Genomic DNA, 15818 nt, shown 5'->3' with positions numbered 1-15818 from the left:
TTTATTATAATACTGTTTATTATGAGCAAGGAGTTTATTAAGGTTACAAGAGTGTAAAAAGTTGCAGTAATTTTGTAGTTGGAATGTATGTTTCGTGAGTTATTGGAACACAAATGAAAATACAAATATGTTTTGTAAGAATTTAATTGGAAAGTATATTAGAAAGAACACATATTAATTTTAAAGTTTAATTCTGGTAAAGAGAGGGATGTCTTGACGATGAGTCATGATGATGATATGCAAATATCATGACCTTTGCATCAGCTGACTTGGAGGTCAGATAGCATGTGCACTGTGTAAGCCTAGGCAGGAGGCCATGGCTGAGTGAGATAATAAACACGGAGACCAAGGAATGTAGCCTATAAATATTGTGTCAGTATCATTATTATTCCACATCTGAGGCCAGGATGTGACAACTAGTTCTGGTGACACAGGAAGTGGTGAGAGAAAGTGGCTTTAAAGCTAAAAGCATTCTCAAAAGGGCACAAAGAAAAAAAATAAGAACAGAAAGACAATTCCAAGTATTTCCATGATATGCAACTGATACAAGAGCAAGAGTTCAGGGACTACAGACATTGCATTCACTAACACTACTGCACACTCCACCCCCAATCCCCCCACACATTCTCCTGCTCCTCCACTTCCCCATTTCAACTCATCTGTGAAGCAGCCTGGAACCAAGCTCACAAGCTTGGGTGTAGTTTGTACTGGCCAGCATTAGAACGTCTGATCAATATCCAAAACTCTCCAGAGTTAGAGAAGGGAAGCCCATGACCAAATCTGGAGCCATCCTTGGACTTTTGTGTTTTCTACTCATTGTTCATAGAAACATAGAAACTAGGTGCAGGAGTAGGCCATTCGGCCCTTCGATATGATCATGGCTGATCATTCAACTCAGTATCCTGTACCTGCCTTCTCTCCATACCTCCTGATCCCTTTAGCCACAAGGGCCACATCTAACTCCCTCTTAAATATAGCCAATGAACTGGCCTCAAGTACCTTCTGTGGCAGAGAATTCCAGAGATTTACCACTCTCTGTGTGAAAAATGTTTTCCTCATCTCGGTCCTAAAAGATTTCCCCCTTATCCTTAAACTGACCCCTTGTTCTGGACTTCTCCAACATCGGGAACAATCTTCCTGCATCTAGCCTGTCCAACCCCTTAAGCCTGTCCAACCCCTGCATCTAGCCTGTCCATCCCCTTCATTTCTCATTAGCTCCTAACAGTATCCTACTTCCTCCCATCAGTACCTAGAATAGGTTATAAATATTTGCACTCATTGAATGATTTTGAGGGGAATAATGGTTAGAAAAAGGGGGTAAATAAAAGAAAGGAGTTCCACTCACCAGCTGCAATAGGAATTCCCACCAGGTTGTAAATTGAGGCAAACACAAAATTGATGCGAATTCGAGAAACTGTCTTTTTTGATAAATCAATACTCGCAACAACATCTAGCAGATCATTCTGGGGACAAAAGGCAGAAAGCATGTCACCACGAGTATAAAACAAATAAAGAGAATATAATTGAAATGTTGAATCTCCTGGTTTCTATCCATTTTATCTCCCCTTCCCATTCCCATTCTGGCCTCTATGTCCTGATCCTCTTCCATTGCTAGAGCAGGCCACACACAAATTGGAGGAACAGCACGTCATATTCTGCTGGTTAGTTTACAACCCAATGGTATGAACATTGAATTCTCCAGTTTTAGGTAGCTAACCTACAAACCACCCCTCCTCCACCTTCTCCCCACCCGACCCCCACATTTCTACCCACTCTTCTCTGTGCCCTATCTGAATTTGCACCTATTTCTTCCCTCCCCTCATCACCTTCCACCTATATTCCTTCCTTAGGCTTCACAAATTATTTATTTTTTATTATATCACACTTTTTTTTATCATTTCATATCTGGCCTTTGTCCAACCATCTGCCTGTCAAATCTCCTCTGCCCTCACCTCTATCTACCTATCACTTGGTTGGCTTTGTCACTGACCCCCCACTGCCATCAGTCTCAAGAGGGGCCTGACCCAAAACATCACCTATCCATGATCTCCAGAGATGCTGCCTGACCCGCTGAGTTACTCCAGCACTCTGTGTCTTTTTATTTGATGATTTAACAGTTGCTTACCCTAATCAGCACCACATCGGCTGCTTCAATTGCCACGTCTGTGCCAGTTCCAATGGCGATTCCCACATCGGCTTGAGCCAGGGCAGGAGAATCATTGACGCCATCTCCAACCATTGCCACTGTTTTACCCTGATCCTGAAGCTCCTGGACCTTGGCTACTTTATGAGAGGGGAGGACCTCTGCAAACACTTTTCTGATGCCAACCTTGAAAAAGAAAGAGAAAAGATAACACAGGGGGAAGAATAAACAAGAGTTAACCCAAGTGTCAAGAGTGTTTAATAGTAAGATTAAACGAGAACTTACCAGTTTGAAGTTTGATCTGTATTTTATGAGGAGTTACGATGAGGGATTACGTGAAGAACCCCGCCAGGACGCATGCGTGTCATTCTTCAAAGCAGCGGTGCGAAATCACAGATAACTGTAATGACTAAACATAGTAAGATTAGAGAAGAGATACCAGTTAAGTATATGATCAGGGTGGGAGCGGAGGGCACATAATCCCTCATCGTAACTCCTCATAAAATACAGATCAAACTTCAAACTGGTAAGTTCTCGTTTAATCTTACTATTTTACTTCGGAGTCACGTGAGTGACTACGTGAAGATTTTAAAGCTCTGTGATTTCATGCCGTGGAAACGAGTCCATGCATCACGTCTGCCTTGACTGTGGGAGGAATTGTGTTAACATAATTTGGACATGAATTCGACATTGAAATCATAAAAAATTTTAACACAAATTTATAACCCTTTTTATGGGTTTAAATTAATTTACAGAACTTAAATTGTTTCTGCAAACGTTCCAGGTTTCATTACTGGTTTATTATAAAATAATTGGAATGTTTTCCCCTCCAGACCATCCTGCTGCCTTGAGGATTTGGTCCATTGGTACATCCAACTGTATCGCTGCCAATGTAGCTGCAGCCCTGGTGGAAAGAGATTTTTAAAAATTAGTATCCACCCCAGCCTGTGTTAGCACCTGTTTCAGCCATCTTGAGATGGTCTGGACCGTCACTCTTGGTGTGGTTGCTAGTGGCTGACCAAAATGTGCCTTTTCATTGCCTCTTAGGATATTCTTTTTCTCCATGTATAACGACAGATGTCTTATTATACACAGACGGTCATCTGTTGGGTATGACCTAATTGTATATTGAGGCCTGCTGATCCCTTTTCTGTTCTGCTTACTATCTCATAAATATGAAACGTAATATTTTCTGTTGAGGAAGTCATGTTGTCCAGTCTAGTTTTTGCAGTGACTGTATCCTCTGTGCCGTGACCAATACCATTAGCATGACGGTTTTAATGTCAGTCTGTGTAGGGACAGAACTGTTGCTGGAGACCAATTCCTGAGCATCTTCAGGATTATTCTCACATCCCATATTTGGGAGTATCTGGTTCCCCTCATAGGTTTTGTACCAGTGGGTGAGTCCCAACAGTGTAATGGTCTGTCCCCTGCCATAGGTAAGTCGATAGGGCAATTCTGGCGCAGTTGATGGCACTGTAACTGAGCCCCTCATCATAGTGGAGGCCTGCCAGATATTCCAGAACAGACGGGATGTTCATGTCTTTGATACCATGTTTGATACCACTGGGAACCATGGTTGTGTAGGCCAATCGGATACTACCAATACCAGATGCAGAGTCTTGTTGTATTTCCTTAATACCCGACTGATGAGGCAGGAAAGGAGGGAATGTGTAATAAACAATTTCCCCCCCCCGCCCCCCCCCCAATGCAGCGAAAATGCATCTGTCGCCGCTGCCCCAGGGTCTGGTTCCCATGTAACATAATTTGATAACTGGTGGTTAAGTCTGGATGCGAATAAATCGATATCTGGTGTTTCATATTTTGCTGTGATATCAGCAGTACTATTTTATTCAACATCCATTTGGTGTTTTCATTAAATTTGCGTGACCTGGTGTCTGCCACTGAATTTACTCTTCCTGGTAGGTAAGTGGCTGATATCCAAATATCTCTCTGGATACACCATTGCCAATTTGTATAGCCAGATTGTCACATGATGTCGATTTGTTTCCACCCTGTGGTTGACGTATGCTACCACGGTGGTATGGTATTGGTGGCTCTGCTCCCAAGTGCACTGGCATCAGTTTGTAGTACCATGGAAGGGTTACTGACAATGATTGGATTGGAACAAGGCCAGATGTTATCTATCCACCATTTTAGTTCCATTTTAGCTTGATTGGTAGTTTCACAGATCTGTCAAAGTGACCTGCATAATTTAGAGTGCTTGTATTTTGCTCTCTGTATGTTTTGGTAATGTAGAGGTCCAAATTGTGTGGCTGGAAAGGCAGCCATCATTATGCCAATTACTTTAGCTACCAATCTGATGGATGGTTTGCTGATGTCAGTGAGGTTATTGCAAGCCTCTATTAAATCTCTAGCCTTTCCCTTAGGCAGAGTCACCGACATGTGAACTGAGTCAATGGTGAAACCCCAGGTAGTCCATAGTAGTGGAAGGCGTTAGTTTAGATTTAACTGGATGAAAAATGAATCCCAGTTTTCCAAATAACTTTTTTGTGGCTGTTACAGGTTGTTTGGCCAATTCCAAAGTTTTGCCCATAATGAGTATGTCATCTAAATATGCCATGACCATGTGTGTACGTTTCCGTATCAACGCTAGGGCTGGTTTCAAATATTTTGTGAACAGCCTGGGCTGATGATAACCCATTTTGCAGTGCTTTATACTGTCAGAGTTGTACCATCCAGTTGAATTTTAACTAACATCTGTGGTCACCTCGTATAGGCACTGAATAGTAAGCATCTTTTAAATCGATGCTGGCCATTGAAGTAACCTTTGGAAATTAATTGTTAAGCAGTAACAAAGGTATCTATTTTGTCAGATCTATGATGATGCGATGACCATCATCTTTTTTGTTTTTGATAAATATATTGGACACAAATTCTAATGGTTCGTGTTGAGTTTTCTCAATTACACCTTTTATGTGAAGCCGCTTCAGTTCAGCTTGCGCTTTTGATTTTCTTTTATCAGAAGGCACGAACATTCAGTTCAGTATATGTTTAACTGGAGGGCTGTACTTGTGTATAAACTCTGTTGTATATCCCTGGATACTGCTTAAGATGTAAGTATCGGTTGTTATCATGCTCCATGCATTCAGAAAAGAGTGTAATCTCCACCCAATCTCCGTGCCCACTGTATATTGTAGGGAACCAGACCCACCTACCTCCATAGTTGCCAGTGGCAGGTTTACTTTTTGTAGGTTCTTCGCTGCTGTTGTAGCGCTGGGGTCTGGATTTTCGGTTTGGTTGGCGTTGGAGGTCCCCGCATCTTCCAAGAAGGCCGGTCTGGGCCATGGCCTAAAAAGACTCATGTTTTGGGTACCGGTCCTTCGAGCTTTCACCAGTTCTGCTGGTGGGTGCGTGGGGGTGCTGTCGTTGGCCGTAGTGGGTTCCAGTAGGTTCTCTTGTTCCTGCACCCCCTGCACACTTGTCTTTTCTTCTGCGGACCCCTCTTCCAGGTCAGCCCAGAACTGACCCGCAGTGCTCCCCTCTGATGAGGTAGAAGCACTGTGCAGCCCTTCAAGAGGTACTGCTGTGGGTTTATCATAGGGCCCACAGTGACCCGACTCCATCTCCCGGAGCCTGTCACGTTGGAGCAAAGCTCCATACACCGCTTCTTCCGGCTCCAGCGCTCTTGGGCGCTGGCCGCCCGCGGTTGTTCAAAGTCGGACTCCTCTGAGTCCACGACCTTGTTTGTTTTGTGTCTAGCCTTTCGTCCCGGCCGCGTGGATCTGGCCGGTGCGGAGGCGACATCGGGCACAGCTGATCCCACTACGGGTGATCCAAGTGCCGCTGGCTGCTGCTGGCTGCCCGCTGCTCCACGGTCCTCCTTCTCCAGCTTTGTCCTTACTGTCCTTCCGTGGAGTGGATATGGCCGGTGTGGAGGACATCTGGCACAGCTGATCCCATCTAGCCCACCAGCTTTGTCGCAGCCCGTTGGTTTCTGCACCTGCAATCAGCATGGTAAACCTGCAGGTCCAGGTTAAAATTGTTGCTACGGGTGAACGTCGTTCCACCCCGTGTGCTGCCGTTATTGACTTGTCAAAAGTCAACGGCCCCATTTGAATAGTCTCCCGCCCGGCCGTGGTGTTCTGGCCGGCGCGGGACCAAAAGTCGGCACAGCTCTTCCCATTACAGGAGATTAACGTGCCTTTGGCTGCTGCTGCCGGCTGCCTGCGACTCCGCGGTCTTCCCCAGCCAGCTTCACTAGCAGCACTTGTGGACACTCCTTTGTCCAGCTTCCCCTCCTGTAAAGACCCGGCGCGGGGAAACATTAGTTTTGCTCCCTCTCCCGCCCGGTCCGGTGCGGGAGTGAGTCGGGAGCGAAAGTCGGGCACAGCTGTTCCCATTACGGGAGATTAACGTGCCTTTGGTTGCTGCTGCCGGCTGCCCGCGACTCCGCAGTCCTCCCCAGCCAGCTTCACTAGCAGCATTTGTGGACACCACTTTTTCCAGCTTCCCCTCCTGTGAAAAAACCCAGCATGGGGAAACATTAGTTTTTTGCTTCCCTTTCCCGCCCGGCCGAGCCCGGTGCGGGAGCGAGTCGGGAGCGAAAGTCAGGCACAGCTGTTCCCATTACGGGAGATTAGCGTGCCTTTGGCTGCTGCTGCCGGTTGCCCGCGACTCCGCGGTTCTCCCCCGCCAGCTTTCCCGCAGCCTTCATGGATCCGGTCCATGTTTCCACCTAAAAGGTGAGTGGAAGGAACGCAGAGTCTTCTTACCTGCTGTTCCCGACTTTCAAATTCTGGAACGCAGAGTCTCCTTACCTGCTGTTCCTGGTTTTCAAATTTTGCCGCTAGGGGAACGTCGTTCCCCCTTGCTGTGACTTGTTGCAATGCGTGTAGCGATATGACACGCATGCGTCCTGGCGGGGTTCTTCACGTAGTCACTCGCGTGACTCCGAAGTAAAATTGTCATATACCGACAATTGAACAATGAAATTCAAAGAATAGAGAAATTATTTGCCATCAGTACAATCTTTTATTTTAGTGACTCCTGTATTTGTGGTGAGTAAATAGGACCAGCAAGTTCATGCAGCTCTATCTTCCTAGCATTGAACGGAGATAATAGTGACACTGAAAGAACTAGAAGTTTAGTTTAAAGATACAGCATGGAAACAGGACATTTGGCCAATCGGCGATCCACATACACTGGTTCTATCCTACGCACAAGGGACAGTTGGGTTTCTCACAGTTACAAAGACAGGCACCTCCCCTCTCAGATAGAATTCATGAGCAGAAATCAAGAAGTGAATGAACCAACTGCAAGAGGTTGTGTCCAAGGGGATTGATCCGATGTGATTAACCCCTACCTGGCTGGCAATGGCGGTTGCGGTTTTGTGGTTGTCCCCTGTCAGAAGCACCACGTCCACTCCCATGTTTTGCAAGGTGCACACAGTCAGGGCGGCCTCAGGCTTGACAGTGTCTGCGATTGCCATCATCCCGCACAGCGTACCTTTCCAGAGAGGATATCGGTTACACAGCATTGGCAAAAACAGGGAACGTGCAAACAGAAACTTGATCAACCGCATTTGTACTGATGCAAAGTAACTTGATATAGATTTAATGCACTGCTCAATATTAATAGAACATCGGTCTGAAGAAGGGTCTCGACCCAAAACTCCACCCATTCCTTCTCTCCAGATATGCTGCCTGTCCCACTGAGTTACTCCAGCATTTTAGAAAAATAGAAAAATAAGTGCAGGAGTAGGCCATTCGGCCCTTTGAGCCAGCACCACCATTCAATATGATCATGGCTGATCATCTAAAATCAGTAACCCCGTTCCTGCTTTTTTCCCCCATATCCCTTGATCCATTTAGCACTCAGAGCTATATCTAACTCTCTCTTGAAAATATCCAGTAAATTGACCTCCATCGCCTTCTGTGAGAGAATTCTGCAGATTCACAACTCTCTGGGTGATAAAAAATGTCCTCATCTCAGTCCTAAATGGCCTATCCCGTATTCTTAAACTGTGACCCCTGGTTCTGGACTCCCCCACCATCGGGAATATTTATCCTGCATCTAGCTTGTCCAATCCTTTAAGAATTTTATATGTTTCTATAAGATCCGTTCTCATCCTTCGAAATTCCAGTGAATTCAAGTCCAGTCGACCCATTCTTTCATCGTATGTCAGTCCCGCCATCCCAGGAATTGACCTGGGAACTTACGCTGCACTCCCTTAATAGTAATAATGTCCTTCCTTGAATTAGGAGACCAAAAATTGCACACAATACTCCAGGTGCGGTCTCACCAGGGCCCTGTACAACGGCAGTGGGACCTCCTTGCTCCAAAACTCAACTCCTCTTGTGATGAAGGCCAACATGCCATTAGCTTTCTTCACTGCCTGCTGTACCTGCATGCTTACTTTCAGTGACTGATGTACAAGCACACCCAGGTCTCGTTCCACCTCCCCTTTTCCAAATCCAACTCCATTCAGATAATAATCTGCCTTCCTGTTCTTACCACCAAAGTGGATAACCTCACATTTATCGTATTTGTGTGCACCTTTAATAGAACATAGTACAGGAACTGGCCCTTCGGCTCACAGTGCCAAACATGATGCCAAGATAAACTAATTTACTCTGCTTGTACGTGTACCATATCCTTCCATTCCTTGCATATCCATATGCCTATCCAAAAGTCTCTTAATGCTACTGTCATATCTGCCTCCACCACCACCCCCAGCAGCACATTTCAGGCACTCGTTCAATGTAAAAAAACTTGCCCAGTACATCTCCTTTAAAGTTTGCCCCTCTCATCCGAAAGCTATGCCCTCTAGTCTTTAACATTTCCTTCCTGGGAAAAAGGGTTCTGAGTGTCTACCTTGTCTATGCCTCTCATAATTGAGATACTTCTATCAGGTCTCCTCTAAACCTGTGGTGTTTCATGAAAAAAAACTCAAAGTCTCTTCAATCTCTTGTAACTGATACCCCCTAATGGGCCTGTCCCACTTAGGTGATTTTTTTAGGCAACCACAGGCAACTAGTTTGTCGCCACATGTTCGCCAGTGGTCGCCGGGAAAAGTCTCCTCAGTTACGCAAAAAGTCGTAGCGTCTTTCTCGTCGCCGCCAAATTTTCAACATGTTGAAAATTTTTCGGCGACAGTGGGTTTGACGCCAATAAGCGTAGCTTGACTTCTCCTGACATAGGTGCTGTCGTAGGTTGTCGCCAGGATGACATAGGTTGTCGCCGATTTTTCGGCGACCTGCTACGACTATGACAGTCACTGGCAGTTGCATAAAAAATTGCCAAGTGGGACAGGCCCATAACCCAGGCATCATTCTGATAAACCTCCTCTGCACCCTTCCAAAGCCTCCATTTCGTTCCTGTAATGGGGGACTAGAACTATATGCAATACTTCAAAGGTAGCCTATCCAAAGTCGAAGGGCCGAATGGCCTACTCCTGCACCTATTCTCTATGTTTCTATAAAGCTGCGTCATGAATTCCGGACTCTTATACTCAATCTTTGAAAGCAAGCATATTTTTACAATACTGGGTACAAAAAGTATAACATTATACATTAAACTGAAGTTCACAAATAAATTATTTAAACATGTAATCAAAAACCCTCACAGCGGCAGTACATGACAGGGAGAGATAGTTCATGATGTTTGAGAAAATTTGATTAATGAACAAAATTCCTGTTTAACATGCGTTCCCATGCGTTTTTTTACACTTTATGTTTGGTGTTCACCATAACAACAGTTACATGAAATTTAGAAAGTCATTTTTTTTCTAAACCATGATAGCTGATTTCTTCACTTTTGCTGTTTTTCAACATACAAATTTTTTTTTTGCTATAAACAGGAGTATGTCATCAAATGAGCAATATTCCTATTAAGTACTGAAACGTGCATGACGCGCATTACACAGTGTCCAAGGGTGGGCACCAAAATGAAAGTAGCTCCTGTTTCTTCCAGTATTTCTTTGTTTGTAATTTCTTTCTCATGTTTTGAATAAACTGTAGGGAAGTAATTGTCCATGCGTAATAAGAGACTGCAGGTACATAATTTGATGGAAATATAGCTACTGCAAAATGCTGGTGTTACGCTTGTGATGGTGGACACCAAAAATATTCACCAATTTTGGCATGCAGCAGCTGTTACAGAATCTTGATATTAAGGTTACTTTCTTCTCATAATTTCATTATCTATTGAGTTCTTCAAACTAGAACATTTTCAATCTCCTTGCAAAGTTCTTTGGTCTTAATTTACCATTGTGGTGTAACGGTGGTTGCTCTAAAATAGGGTGGACACCAAGAGTAACCACCGTTACACCCTTTGAAATATGGCCATTCAGTGCACTTAATGCCAAATTCTTCAAAGGTTTTGTTTATTACTGTGAAACATGCATCTCTGCAAAGCAACGAACTTGACAATGCTTTGAATTATAATGAAATTAATGCAGAAATTGTCTCTTTATTTCATTGTGTCAAAGCAAGTCACATTTTTGGTGTCCTAAAAATTGATATTTTTGAGATATAAACTGGCTGAATCAGAGAATTAATTTAATTCCTAATAGCCCTGTCCCACGGTACGAGTTCATTCCAAGAGCTCTCCCGAGTTTAAAAAAAAATCAAACTCGTGGTAAGCACGGAGAATGAACGTAGCGGGTACATCGGCGCTCGGGGATGTCTCTTAGCGCTAACGGCAGGTACTCGGGAAGACTCGCTAACGGCAGGTAAGCACAGGAAGACTCGTGAAGATTTTTCAACATGATGAAAAATGTCAACGAGAGCCCCAAGTACCGACGAGTGGCCATTACCGTAAATCTCCGAGTTCGAATCAGGGCAAACTCGGGAGATCTCTTGGAATGAACTCGTACCGTGGGACAGGGGTTTAACTTGATTTTATCTCTACTATCTCTTGCACGTTTGAGTAACAATCCCTGAAAAAATTCATTGTTTAAGAAGGAACTGCAGATTCTGGAAAATCGAAGGTACACAAAAATGTTGGAGAAACTCAGCGGGTGCAGCAGCATCTATGGAGCGAAGGAGATAGGCAACGTTTCAGGGGTTCGGCTCGAAACGTTGCCTATCTCCTTCGCTCCTAAGATGCTGCTGCACCCGCTGAGTTTCTCCAGCATTTTTGTGTACCTGAAAAAATTAACACCATACTACTTGAAACAGTGGAGATTACATTTTTAATGTTCTGTGCTGAAATCTCTCCAGTATTGTAAAAATACACATATGCCTTCATTACCTGTCTTTTACTTGCGTTGCCACTTTCAAGGAACTATGGACTAGGACCCCAGAATCCCTCTGTACATCAATGCTTAATCATCAACTTTCACTCAACAATTACTTGTTAAACTCGGGGAAGAGCCGACACATTTTATATTATTCCAATATTTACACTCTATTGTATTCAGCACAGAACATTTTAAACTATCCTTACAATTATAAATTCCCCAAAGTTCCTGTACAGCCCCAGTATTTTATGTCTATTTCAGATTTCTAGTTTTATCAATATAAATTTTATTTAGATTTTTCTTTTCCTCCTACTCTTTTATTAATTTGGGATATTTTTACCGAACTTCCCCCCACATATGTTGTGGATGACCATTTAGAGTTTATTTCACACACGAGTGTCTACTCATACCAGAACAACTGATCTTATTAATAATATGCTCAATTTCTGAGGAATTTATAAAAAATGATAAATCAAACAATTAAATTGGATTATTGATAATGATGTACAAATAGATATTGCTGAATTGCTGGGAAGTTGAGATTGGTCAATTGCATTGGACGATGAGCAGAGTTTGCAATAGGGCACCGCTCCGGAGTAAATCTAATGACACTATCGCTACTCCGCAGTTGGACTTTACCATCTACAGCCACCAGCACTGCTGTCTGTCCTTTCATTTCGTGACTAATCATCGCCTCGTCGACATCATTCCCGACATGCAACCCATTGCGTATCATCCACTCCCGGTTTCCAATCGACACAGAGTACGCTTGGGAAATCACTGTTCCTAAAGGTGGTAACAAATAGCTCGGTACTCAATAAATAATATCATCATTATTCAGGGAACATGTGGCATAAAAGGTTGTCAGGGAGATGGCAAGAACGGCACAGCAGGGTCTGAGTGCTGCATTTCTGTTCATTTCCTTCATGGTTTATTTTAACAACCTTCAACACCTTTTGCACACTAGTGCCAAACAGGTTTTTTCCAACACGCCACATGGTTAAACAGTGTTATAGAACATGGTACAGTACTATATAGAAACAGGCCCTTCGGACCACAACGTCTATACCGAACATGATGCTATGACCTGCTTGCAAAACTCCCAAAAGTGGCCTAAGAAAAGCCCTATAAAGCTGTATGATGACTTCCTGACTTTTATATTCAATGCCCCAACCAATGCAGGTGTGCATGCCATGTTGTCTTTTCACCACTTCGTTTACTCGTATTGCCATTTTCAAGGAGTAAAGGGCCTGTCCCACTTGGCCTTCATTTGCGCGTAATTTACGCAACATCATTTACGCTTCAAGACTCACGACACGCGCGTCGTGACACGCTCATGATACGCGCATGGTGCGCGATGAGATAGGCAGTGACGCACGGCCGTGTGCGGCGTCGCAGGATTTTGTGATGTGCAAAATCTTCACGCGCCATCTGCGTGACACACAAATGATTTGCCAAGTGGGACAGGCCCTTTATGGACTTGGACCCCAAGGGCTCTTCATACATCAATGCTGTTAAGGGTATTGCCATTAATTGTAATTTTCCCCTTGCGTTCCACCTCCCAAAGTGCACTACCTCACACTTGCTTGAATTAATCTGCCATTTGTCTTTTGAACCAGGAATTTCTCCTGGTAAAAGTGAAATTCTAAAAGCCTCAATATTATCAAATCAATTCCTAATATTATTATCCACCTTTTACAGGTGCCATGAATCTGACCAGCTAAAATGAGTAATGCAAGCACTCACCTTCTGCTCCAGTTATCTGTGAGGACACTATATTGTGTGAGTCACGGATCTGCATTAACTCTCCACTCTGCTCTCGCTCCTTACTGGGACTCTGTTCACTTTTCTTCAGCACAGTTTCAACGTTGGCAACTTTGCAGCTGATGCCACAGCCTGGAACAGACTGAAAATCTGTACAGTGCCCAAGCACGTCTGTGCCAAGCTCCTGAGGCAGGCCGGAAACATTGCCGTAAGACAATAATCAAAAAATTAAACAAAGACAGCAGATGCTGGATATCTGAAGTGAAAGCAGAAAAAAATGGAAACACTCGGCAGGTAAGGCAGCGCCCACAGGAAGAAATTCATACCTTCCACCCACATCCCTCCTTCTGGCTTTACATTTCACTCCACCTCTACTCTGCTTATCGGACACCCATTTTGTCCTCCAGCCTTTGTCATTCTGCCAATCATCCCCCCCTCACCTGTACCAACCTATCACTTGCTATGCTTTGTTCTGACCTCACATCTCTTTCCTACCTTTTTCCCCCTACTCCGTCAGCCTGAAGAAGGGTCCCAACCCAAAACATCACCTATCCATGTCCTCCACATGCTCGTGCTGCCTGACTCACTGAGTTCCTCGAGCACTTTCTGTTTTTCTTTTGTAACACACAAAGTGCTGGAGTAACTCAGCAGGCCAGGCAGCATCCCTGGAGGAAATGGATAGACAACGTTTCAGATCGGGACCCTTCTTCAGACTTCTGACAGGGTCTGTAGAAGGGTCCCAACCCAAAACATCATCTATCAATTCCCTTCACAGATGCTGACTGGCCCACTGAGTTCCTCCAGCACTTTGTATGCTCGGATGGAGCAAGGAGTATTCTTTGTGTAGGAAGGAACTGCAGACGCTGGTTTACACTGAAGATAGACACAAAACGCTGAAATAATTCAGCGGGACAGGCAGCATCTCTGGAGCGAAGGAATGGGTGTCGTTTCGGGTCGCGATCCTTCTTCAGACTGAGAGTCGGGGGAGGAAAACGGGATATGGAAAGGTACAAAGAACATGTAAGGTGTGAAAAGAACAGATCAAAGTAGACGATGATCAAGGAAATGTGGAATGGTTCAGGGGGAAGGTGACAATGAGGCATACAAACAGTAAAATTAATCAAGAGGACAGTGAAACTAGTCGGAGTACTAGGGTGGGGGAGGGATGGAGAGAGAGGGAAAGCAAGGTTACTTTAAGTTAGAGAAATCAAAATTTGAGGAAGGACATCCTTGTGATTGAGGCAGTGCAGCGTAGGTTCATGAGATTGATCCCTGGGATGGCGGGACTGTCATATGAGGAAAGATTGAAAAGACTAGGCTTGCATTCACTGGAGTTAGAAGGATGAGGGGATATCTTCTAGAAACATATAAAATTATAAAAGGACTGGACAAGCTCGATGCAGGAAAAATGTTCCCAATGTTGGGCGAGCCCAGAACAAGGGGCCACAGTCTTAGAATAAAGGGGAGGCCATTTAAGACTGAGGTGAGAAAAAACATTTTCACCCAGAGAGTTGTGAATTTGTGGAATTCCCTGCCACAGAGGGCAGTGGAGGCCAAATCACTGGATGGATTTAAGAGAGAGTTAGATAGAGCTCGAGGGGCTAGTGGAATCAAGGGATATGGGGAGAAGGCAGGCACAGGTTTTTGATTGGGGACGATCAGCCATGATCACAATGAATGGCGGTGCTGGCTCGAAGGGCCGAATGGCCTCCTCCTGTACCTATTTTCTATGTTTCTATGTTTCTCACCACTGGGTTGTAAGCTGCCCAAGCGAAATACGAGGTGCTGTTCCTCCAATTTGCGTTTGGCCACACTCTGACAGTGGAGGAAGCCCTGGTCAGTAAGGGAATGGGAGGGGGATTAAAGTGTTTAGCAACCGAGAGATCTCGTTGGCCTCGGCGGACTGAGCGAAGGTGTTCAGTGAAACAATCAGCGAGCCCTGTATCCTGCCAATTCCTCCCCCACCCTTCAGGAACTTTAACTTGTTCTCCGTCTTCCCTGGTCATGAGGAAGGGTCTTTGACCAGTTATTCCTGATTCTCTCTCCGCAGATGCTGACTGACTGCTGAGTGTTTCCACGTCTTTCTGTTCAATTTCACTTTAAGACAGCTGTCAACACAATGCAGAAATTTACTTGAACCACATGATATTAAAAAAAAAATTTGCATCTTGAGTTAATAAATGCCCAAGGATCCGTCACAGGGGGGTTAGGTGGCAGTAGTTAAGATGGTGCAGGGAAAGTGGGCACAGATAGAAATTAAAGAGGCAAATGTTACAGTCAACTGCTGTGGGAAAAGAAGTCGAGAAATATGCCCTGAACGGCAGGATTCCTGATGGGTCGGAGAACAAATAGAAAGTAAAATGTTGATCCACAGTAATACACGACATAGAGATGTCAGAGTTGTTCCTGGTGTAAAGCACGTGGGCATTGAACATGTGTTCGGACATGTTAACAAAAAACACAAAGTGCTGGAGTAACTCAGCTGGTAACAAAGTGCTGGAGTAACTTAGCGGGTCAGGCAGCATCTCTTGGGAACATGGATCGGTGACGTTTCGTATCAGTCTGAACAGGGTCCCGACCCAGAAAGTCACCAATCCATGTTCTCCAGAGATGCTGCCTGACCCGCTGAGTTACTCCAGCACTTTGTGTCTTTTTTTGTAAACTGGATCTGCAGTTCCTTGCGCCTATTAATCTGTAATCACTCAC

General features: G+C 44.5%; 1 protein-coding gene across 2 annotated transcripts in view; it reads right to left on the bottom strand.

The window, feature by feature from the left end:
- Positions 1 to 15818, bottom strand: part of atp7b (ATPase copper transporting beta) — an 80568-nt gene that overhangs the window by 12298 nt on the left and 52452 nt on the right. For both annotated transcript variants that reach the window (XM_033022278.1, XM_033022279.1), the window contains exons 15-19: positions 13095 to 13296; positions 11988 to 12134; positions 7470 to 7612; positions 2126 to 2329; positions 1346 to 1463 (exon numbers count right to left, since the gene is read on the bottom strand). In XM_033022278.1, the coding sequence (XP_032878169.1) occupies positions 1346 to 1463; positions 2126 to 2329; positions 7470 to 7612; positions 11988 to 12134; positions 13095 to 13296 (814 nt within the window). The remainder of the gene's footprint in view (positions 1 to 1345; positions 1464 to 2125; positions 2330 to 7469; positions 7613 to 11987; positions 12135 to 13094; positions 13297 to 15818) is intronic.

This window comes from Amblyraja radiata, chromosome 6, assembly GCF_010909765.2.
Source record: "Amblyraja radiata isolate CabotCenter1 chromosome 6, sAmbRad1.1.pri, whole genome shotgun sequence".
Taxonomy (NCBI): Eukaryota; Metazoa; Chordata; class Chondrichthyes; order Rajiformes; family Rajidae; genus Amblyraja; species Amblyraja radiata.
This window is presented reverse-complemented; position numbering and strand designations above follow the sequence as displayed.